The 9691-nt window shown below is 55.1% G+C and overlaps 1 protein-coding gene across 1 annotated transcript; it reads right to left on the bottom strand.

Moving 5' to 3' along the window:
- Positions 1–8942: 8942 nt before the first annotated feature.
- Positions 8943–9548, bottom strand: LOC124677000. Its single transcript, XM_047213009.1, has one exon. The coding sequence runs from the start codon at positions 9342–9344 to the stop codon at positions 9099–9101; it is 246 nt and encodes an 81-aa protein (XP_047068965.1). The 5' UTR covers positions 9345–9548; the 3' UTR covers positions 8943–9098.
- Positions 9549–9691: the final 143 nt, after the last annotated feature.

Below are 9691 nucleotides of genomic sequence, written 5' to 3'. Positions count from 1 at the left end.
GGCCCGATACGGTGTCCGGCGCCCCGAGCCCGTCCCCGTCCCACAGGGGACGCTCTAGGGACGCCGGACACACCGAAAAGCGAGGCGGGGAGTGGCGGGGCCGACCCGTCAGCGGCACAATAAATTTTAACCTAACCGTCGCCTACCTCGCGACGAAAGTTAATTGCCTTTGCAGCGACGGTGCAGTTTCCGTAGCGACGGTGCAGTTCCCGCAGAGGCGCAGCGATGCGTCCCGTCGCGCCTAGCTGTGCGTGCCGGCGTTAATGAGCGCCACCGCTCCTCCGCCTCCCTCCGGCCTATAAAAGGGCCGCTTCTCATCGTCTCTCTCACACATAAACCCTAGCGTCTCTCCCCCAAACTCTAACCGCCACCATCTCAACAAGACTCGACGCTATGTCTGGTAGAGGCGGAGGCCGTCCTCGCGGCCGTGGTCGTGGTCGTGGTCGTGGCCGTGGCCTCGGCAGAGCTGAATGATACGTCTCCAACGTATCTATAATTTCTTATGTTCCATGCTAGTTTTATGACAATACCTACATGTTTTATTCATACTTTATATCGTTTTGATGCATTTTCCGGAACTAACCTATTAACAAGATGCCGAAGTGCCAGTTCCTGTTTTTTGCTGTTTTTGGTTTCAGAAATCTTACACAGGAAATATTCTCGGAATTGGAAGAAATTAAAGCCCACGATCTTATATTTCAGGGAAGGTTCCAGAGCACCGAAGAGGGGCCAGGGGGCCCCCACACAGGGGCGGGCCTAGGATTTTGAGAGTGTGTATTCAAAATTTCAAAGGATACAATTTTTTTACAGTCTAAAGTCTAGTTTCGGCATGTATAATTGATAATAGAATCATATAGTTCCAAATGTATAATATGGAGAAGATATAATCTGAGCGTAATATCGTAGATTCATATAACATGCTGTAACTTGAAATTATTCAAAGTATATAAGTACCAATTGTTTAACATATCACAACAAGCAACACCTGAGATATACATAGAATAAAAAATAGAAAAAATATAGAAATGCTAATAAATTTGAGTATAATTTTCGAAAGCTTCAAGTTTGAAAACTAGTAACTATGTCCGCATCCTCAACTTGAAGAAGAATTTCCTGTCAATGAATATAATCAATCAATCATTCAAGTATATTTGGCCCAAAATAAGAAACCTATGCAACTCGTGAATTTGAGACAAATTCCATCTGAATATTTTCTAAATTTCTATAGCACCTGAAGTCATCTAGAGTAGGGAAACTGTGGAAGGGATGAGGAACATTGATCGGCAATACTGATTGTCTCTAGGTGAGTGGCCGAGCGATGGAGCTAAATGGGCCAATTAGTTACTTAGGCCTATACAGGAGGGTGGATGGACAGATGGAGGGGAGACGTGGGCTTTTGCGTGACCTGAATTCTCTGTCTCCTCTCTTATTTCCGTATTTTTTTTTTTGCATACATATGTGTACTATCTAACGTATATACCTAGTTTTTGTTCAAAATCTTTGGGTATTCAACTGAATACCCTTGACTTAAAGTGGGCCCGCCCCTGCCCCCACACCACACATGGGCGCGGGCCAACTCCTGGCCGCGCCACCTGGTGGTGAGGGAACCCTGGTGCCCCTCCGACGCCGCCCTTCCGCCTATATATTCTCTCCGCCTCGGAAACCCTAAAGGGAGAAGCCACGGGACGAGAAAAGTTACGCAGCCGCCGCCATCGCGAAGCCAAATTCGGGGGACAGAAGTCTCTGTTCCGGCACGCCGTCGGGACGGGGAAGTGCCCCCGGAAGGCATCTCCATCGACACCACCGCCATCTTCATCGCCGCTGCTGTCTCCCATGATGAGGAGGGAGTAGTTCTCCCTCGAGGCTAAGGGTTGTACCGGTAGCTATGTGGTTCATCTCTCTCTCCCATGTGATCTTTATATGATCATGAGCTTTGTATCACTATTAATCTATGTGCTACTCTAGTGATGTTATTAAAGTAGTCTATTCCTCCTTCATGATGTAATGTTGACAGTGTGTGCATCATGTAGTACTTGACATAGGTTATGATTGTAATCTCTTGTAGATTATGGGGTTAACTATTACTATGATAGTATTGATGTGATCTATTCCCCCTTTCATAGCTATTGGTGACGGTGTGTATGCTATGTTAGTACTCGGTCTAAATTGCAACGGTCTATTATGCTCTAGAGGTTACTTAAATATGAACTCCGAATGTTGTGGAGCATGTTTACTCCGGCTTAAGGGAGCTCTTGTAGCCCTACACAATGAATGGTGTTTGTTATCAAACAAGAGAGTGTATGTAGCACAAGTGAGGAGAAGTTATTTACTCCTATGTGATCAATGTTGAGAGTGTCCACTAGTGAAAGTATGATCCCTAGGCCTTGTTTCCAAATACTGCAAACATCGCTTGTTTACTGTTTTACTGCATCTTTACTTCCTGCAATATTACCACCATCTATACCACCTGTGTTTTATTATCTCTTCACCGAACTAGTGCACCTATACATCTGACAAGTGTATTAGGTGTGTTGGGGACACAAGAGACTTCTTGTATCTTAATTGCAGGGTTGCTTGAGAGAAATATCTTTGACCTCTACTTCCCTGAGTTCAATAAACCTTGGGTGATTCACTTAAGGAAAACTTGTTGTTGTTCTACAAACCTCTGCTCTTGGAGGCCCAACACTGTCTACAAGAATAGAAGCACACGTAGACATCACTGAACGCTCGCCGTCGCCTCCCACGCCGTCGTCTTCATCGTCGGGGATGGACGTGGAGCCGGACGTGTTGTTCGAGTTCGTCCTCGTCCTCAAGGGCGACCCGCGCGGCATCCAGAGGCTGCCGGACTCCTTCGTCGAGTACGTTGCCGGCGACGACCGCCCGCGCATGATGCATCTGCGGGAGGCTTCGTGCGGCTTCTACCGGTGGATCGTCGACGCGATCTACGACGCGCGCGGCAAGATGTACCTCAACATCGGCTGGGAGAAGTTCGCGCGCCACCACAGCCTCGAAGCCGGCTTCATCCTCCTGTTCTCCTACTTCGGCGACAGGGACTTGAGCGTCAAGGTCTTTGACGAGACGCGCTGCCGCCGGGACTACCACGACGATAGCACCGACGAGGAGGACGCTTGAGTGTTGTTTCTTCGCAGCGAATACGTGCACGGAGGTTTCTACCTGTTCGCCTCATCGGTAGAACCAACAAGGGCACCATCCTCCCGTTGGATTTTCCAGTTTGGGTGACTGGGTGTGCCCTCGAGTGTTCTTTCTTAGCAGCGAACACAGGAAACCTTCGATGCACGGTCTAGTTAGGTTTAGTTTATTTGTAATATTTTATATTTGTGTTCACCACGGTTCCAACTATGTATTAGTTTGTGGAAATTGAAATAAAAATTCCAAAAAAAGTATTTTAAATGTTTGGGGGAGGCGTTTGGGGGACGCGGCTGAGGAGCGACGTCCCTCAAACGCGGCACGAACAAAACACGTCCCCCAAACGCTCAATCCGGCGCGGTTTGGAAGACGCTTTGGGGGACGCGGCTAAAAATGCTCTTAGATGAGGGCTGAGGATGGTGATTTTGGCTTGGTGACTTTGTAACTCAAAGTCACTGAAGCTGAGCCCGTGTATGATGGCTAGTCTTTAACAGGGGCTATGTTGTAGGGAAATTTATTTTTTTTGTAGTCGTTTTTGGCATTGTATCGATCCGCCGACATCTTATTCTATGTAATTGATACGAAAGATATTCCTTCCATAACTAGCTTAAGCAAACGCGAAATGGCATATTCTAGCATCTTACGTGTAGTAGCTTGAAATGCGTTGAGATGGCAAGCAGAAGGTAATTTTGTAGGGATAAGAGCATCTCCAGCCGCGTCCCCCAAAGCGTTCCCCAAAGGGGTTTGGGCGCGCCGGATAAAAAATGCGTTCCAGCCGCGTCCCCCAAAGCCCATTTTTTTCCGGCGCGGTCCGATACGGTGTCCAGCGCCCCCAAGCCCGTTCCCGTCCCATAGGGGACGCACCGGGGACGCCGGACACAACGAAAAGCGAGGCGAGCCCATGCGGGCCCGACGCGTCAGCGGCTCAGTGAAAAATCGTCTCCCATTCCCGCCAAATCCCGCCCATCCCGCCATATCGCGCCTATCCCGCCGCGCATTTCTGGCCTCCCAACAAATATCCCGCCGCCGATTCAGTTCTCCTATCCCGCCGCCGATTCAGTTCTCCCTCCCGCCGTCCACTCGCCGCCGCAACCCTCTCCCGCCGTCCACCCGCCGCCGCTACCCTTTCCCCATTCCATGGCGCCGCCGATAGCCCCCAAAAAGATGGCCAAGAAAGCGGCCAAGAAGCCGCCGGGCAATGCGACTCAAGGGGTAAAAGCGTCGTTCGCGAAGCCGCGGAAGGCGCCGGCTCCGAAGAAGAAGCCGGAAGGATGGACCGACAATCAATGACAGCAAGACTGTCTGCGCCGGAAGCTATCGACGGCGGAGCGGAAAGGACGGAGGGCGGCGGAGCAGGAGAAGAAGGCTGTGGCGGCGCGCCAGCACCAGCACATAATGGCCGGGTGTATCGCCGCCACCAACGCGAGCCCATACAGTACGAACGTGCCGGTGTACGTTCCGGGAGTGTTCTCTCCGTCGTCCTCCGCCTTCTACAACGACGGCCCCTCCGGCACTCCCGGGTGCGTGACGCCTAACTTTTCGCCCCACTACCAGGATGTGCTGCCGCATGGCGGCTTCAACCCCAACAACCTCTACTCCCCGGCGTACGAGCAGCGCGAGCCAGGACCCGGTGCGGACGGCGACCCTTTCAGTGGCCGCAGGGGGCCGCTCGAATTCGAGGGCGCCGGTGCGGAGGGTGCTGAGGAAGAGGGCGGGAGTGAGGGCGAGGAGGACGATGAAGAGGAGGACCTGGACGACGAGGAGGACGACGAAGAGGAGGACGTGGACGATGAGGAGGGTGCCAGCGACGATGATCTCGTCGAGGTAGACGCGGACGGCGTGAAGAAGAAAAAGAAGAAGAAGGCGTCGGGAACACGAGGCCCCAAGTGGACGGTTTTGGAGGATCTTTGTCTGTGTGAGTCGTGGGCGATGGTGAGCCATGACTCCATCATCGGCGCCAACCAAAAATACGGGAAGTATTGGGCTAGGATCAAGGCCGAGTTCGATGAGCGCAAGCTCATCAACAACGACTACAAGAAAGTGATAATGAAAAGGAGCCAAAAGACAATGTCGACACGATGGGCCATCATCCAGGCGTCGGTGAACTCATTCCATGAATACCATCACGACTTAGTGACCAGAGCCGAGAGCGGCGCCGACCTCTCCCAAATGGTACGACTCTTTCTTCCATTCTCTGTAGCGCCTACATTGTGTTCGATGAAATGATTCCGTTTCCTTTGGCTAGTTTGATAGGGCCATGGAGGTTTACGCTAGGAACTCGGAAGGTCACAAGTCGTTCGCGCTGATGCATTGCTATACCAAGCTCAAAGGAAACGAGAAATGGCGGTTGACGCGCCAGTCGCTGTCCAAGGGGAAGGACGCCATTGATCTGGACGCGCCGCTGGCAACGTCGGCAGGGCGTCCTACTGGCAACAAGGTTGCCAAGGCCGCCTTGGCCGACGCCGCGTCGTCTGAGAAGACACAGACGTCGATCACGAAATGCCTCGCGGACGTCTCCTCGACCTTTCTCTCCCGCGACAAAAAGACCGACGAAAGGTGGGCGGATCTGCTCAAGAAACAAGAGGAGAAGTTGGAGCTGAAGAAACGCAGGGACGACATGTCCCTGCTGAGAGCGTCAGAGGGAATGTCTCCGCGGACGCGGGCGGCGCACAACTTCTTCAAAGGCCAGATCCTCGACGACATCGAAGCCAAAATGGCGGCGGCCGACGCGGCGGCCCAGGAAGCGGCAGCGCCAGCAACCGCGGAGCAAGAGCCGGCCGACGCGTCTTCGACTGCTACACCATCGTCGGCCTATGCGACGGCGGCGGAGCAGACGGAGCATGCACAGCACCAGGCAGATCGCGACGAGGTCATCGTGATCGACGGGCCTGCGTCGACTTAGGATACGTCGCCAACGACTAACCCCTTCTTCTAATTTATCATGCACTATGGTCTGTAATATGATCGCGCGCCTAGTACTCTGATCGCGACGATTCGGCGGGAACGATCTCTTTTGAATGCATCAATTTGAATTACTGATTGGGGCGGCGTTTGGGGGACGCGGCTGGGGAGCGACGTCCCCCAAAGGCGGCACGAACAAAACACGTCCCCCAAACGCTCAATCCAGCGCGGTTTGGGGGACGCTTTGGGGGACGCGGCTGGAGCCAAAGCGTCCCCCAAAGGGATTTGGGGCGCGCCGGACAAAAAATGCGTTCCAGCCGCGTCCCCCAAAGCCCATTTTTGTCCGGCGCGCCCCGATACGGTGTCCGGCGCCCCGAGCCCATCCCCGTGCCACAGGGGACGCACCGGGCACGCCGGACACAACGAAAAGCGACGTGGGAAGTGGTGGGGCCGACCCGTCAGCGGCACCGTTAATTTTAACCTAACTGTCGCCTACCTCGCGACGGAAGTTATTCGCGCGCAGTGACACACGGCGGCATCTTTGCCTTAATGGCGACGGAGGGGCAGGCGAGACGTCTCGTCGGTGCTGCGTAGCCTCCACGCGTCGCCGGCGTTCGCACGCCACCGCCCGTTCCCGCGCGATCTTCCCGCCTCTTCTCGCTTGTTCCCGCGCTTTCTTCCCGACGCCGGCGTCTATAAAAGGTCTCCCGGTTCAATGGTAGCCACCACACCCCGCCGGCAACAAACACAGCCCTCGTCGCTCCGCCGCCGTCTCCTCCTCCACCAGTGGCAATGGCGAACCGCCCCGGCGCTGGCCACTACCCTCCACCGCCGTCTCCTCCACTTCCAGTCCCGGAATCGCAGGTCGACACTGACCCCGCGGCTCGGGATGAGCGGCGGCGGCGAGGGACGCCGCTTTGGCCTGGCTCTCGTCAGCAGCGGCGGGAGGTACTCGAGCAGCAGGCCAGCCAGCGGCGGGAGGCGGCGCACGCGGCGGATCTAGCGTTCTACGCCCCTGCCCCCGCAGCTGACGAGGCCGCGGCGGCAGCAGCGTGGCACGAGCAGCAGTGCGACACCGTTGCGTCGTTCGACGCCTCGACGGGAGAAGAGGCGCGACGACGCCAGTACCGGGAGGAGATTATGGAGCAACGGTGGGCTGACGAGCGCCGGCACCAGCGCGTTGAGCGGGATGCGCTGTACCGTGAACGGCGGGAGGCGATCGAGCGCCGGCGGCAGGAGTCGATCGAGCGACAGCAGCAGCTGGCGGCGGAGGAGCGTCATCAGCGGGAGGCGGCGCTGAAGGCGTTATGGGGGAGGCGGGCATACCAGTTGGCGGCGGAGGCCGACGTGTTGGCGGCGGCGATGATGGAGGCGCCAACGGATGTGGAGGAGGAGGCGCCAGAGGCCGAGGCGGAGGAGACCGAGGTGGAGGACGACGACGACGACGAGTTCGAGTGGTCCGACGACGACGGGCCGCACCCGGACGAGACGGTCGATCAGCAACGCGCGCTCGTCGAGTCCTTCGAGTCGGAGAAGAAGCTCCGGGACGACGCCCGTGTGCCGCGAAGAGGCGCGGATTCGTCGCGCCGTCGAGCTCTCCCTCCGGGCGGCGCGGCGAGGGAGGGTGGAGGAGGAGGACGCGCGGCGGGAGCGGAGCCGTCCGGCCACCGCCGAACGCAAGGAGAGGAGGCGCGCGCGGGAGGAGCTGCGGCGTAGGGGAGAGCGACGACGGGCGGGGCCGTCGAACGCACCGCCGGGCGGTCAGTAGTCTAGGTTTAGATGAAATCTAGCCGTTTTCATTCAAACTTTGTAATATATAATCAAAATTGAATGAAAACCTTTATTTTCGTGCACCAATATTCATTTGGAGAGGAGGCGTTTGGGAGACGCGGCTGGGAAGTGACGTCCCCCAAACGCGACACGAACAAAACACGTCCCCTAAACGCTCGATCCGGCGCGGTTTGGGGGACGCGACTGGACATGCTCTAAATTAGTCGTGTCGTCGAGGGTAAAGAATTCTTGTGTAGTGGTAAGAAAGCGAGGAATCGGTGACAACGTGCAAGGAACGCTGTCTAGAGCCGACGATTAGTATTAGTACTGAGTATACTGACTACCTACTCTGGCAAATACTGCCAAAAAATTATGGAATAAAAACTTTTCCCCAAAGAGCACAAGTTCTCTGAAAGTGGTCGCACACAAACCATTCCCGTCCGTATGGCTCCTCCCCCGGTTGCGCCCCGCCGCGCTCCGCAGAGCATGGGAGACGTGACTTGCCGTCCAGAAAACCCCAAAGCGTCTCTGGCTGTGCAGAGAACATCAAATCTGAGAGCGGGCCGTGGCCCCGCCAGATCTTGCGACGACGGCGACCCGGTCCGGTGCCACCCATCGAAAACGTGTGGAACCGACGGGGGCAACCCCATCTTGCTCCATCTTCTCGCCTGTTGCTGCTGCAAGCGCCAACCAGCCAAAAATTCTGCTGCGTGATATTCACGAAATAGGATCAGGAACCAGTTCGCTGCATTGCGTCCGTGTTTTTGTATCGTCTGATGGAGCCTAACCTAGGATTCCCTAATTTATCTGCCATGATGCTCGCGGCAACAAGACCCACCACCTGATTACTCAAGGAACACTTTGCCTATTTTCTTTTTAAAAAATTCAGTAGTGACGATAGAACTGAATAAACAAAAACAAAAAGGAGAGAGGCTCTTGCTGTGAGCGGCCGCTGCCAATTGAAAAATTGGAACACTTGCCTATCTTAAAAATAATCAGTAGTGACGACAGAACTGAATAAACAAAAAAGAAAAGGAGAGATGCTCTTGCTGTGAGCAGCCGCTGCCAATTACGAATTCGGAGAGAGGATTTCAAACAAGGAACTACCAAGAACGCATCTGGACTTGCAAATTTCTTCAATCCATTCATTCATTCAATCAACCGATAAATCTCTCATTTCCCTCTCGCTTTCCCTCTCAAAACAAAGAAATAAAGATAACAAGATCGCATCTCTGCCTCAAATCTTCATCCACGGCACAAGGACACAGCATCGGCCGGCCCTAGACGACGGTGTAGAGGATGATGTCCGCGGCGTCGACGGCGGCCCGCTGCTGCCTCTTCATCATGGCCACGGCGCCCGCCGCGGCGCCCTCGGTCGGCAGCATCCCGGCGCCGTCGCCGGCGTGGTTGGCGGCCGCCGAGGAAGCCGGGGGGTGGTAGTACATGCGCGCCGTCTGCGGGCAGTGGGAGTGGAACCGCGCCGCGATGCGCACCCCCATGTCCAGCAGCTCCACGTACTTCCCCATGGATCTGGCTTCAAATCTCGCTCCTTTACCTCTCGCTGCTCGACGAAGAATAACCTGGCACGGACGGAGACGGCGCCCGAGAGCTCGAAAGGAGGGCGGAGGAGGCTTGGAGAAAGCGCTAAGCTCTTCTTTCGTGGAACGGGGAGGCCCAGGAACTGGGGGCGGCCATGGAACGGGAGGAGGTGCGCAGGGGAGAGGAGCTCATGCTTGGGAAGGCTATGGAGGAGGCGGAAGGGCTTTTATAGCAGGAAATAAAGAGGGAGGATTTTATTGATTTTCTTGACCTGGCTGGCCGTATTAATTAGGAATTAATTATTGATTTATTTGGCGCGTTGGTTTTGGGCTGG

Source organism: Lolium rigidum, chromosome 7 (genome assembly GCF_022539505.1).
Source record: "Lolium rigidum isolate FL_2022 chromosome 7, APGP_CSIRO_Lrig_0.1, whole genome shotgun sequence".
Lineage (NCBI taxonomy): Eukaryota > Viridiplantae > Streptophyta > Magnoliopsida > Poales > Poaceae > Lolium > Lolium rigidum.
The sequence above is the reverse complement of the archived record's forward strand: the minus strand, read 5'-3'. Positions and strand labels throughout refer to the sequence as shown.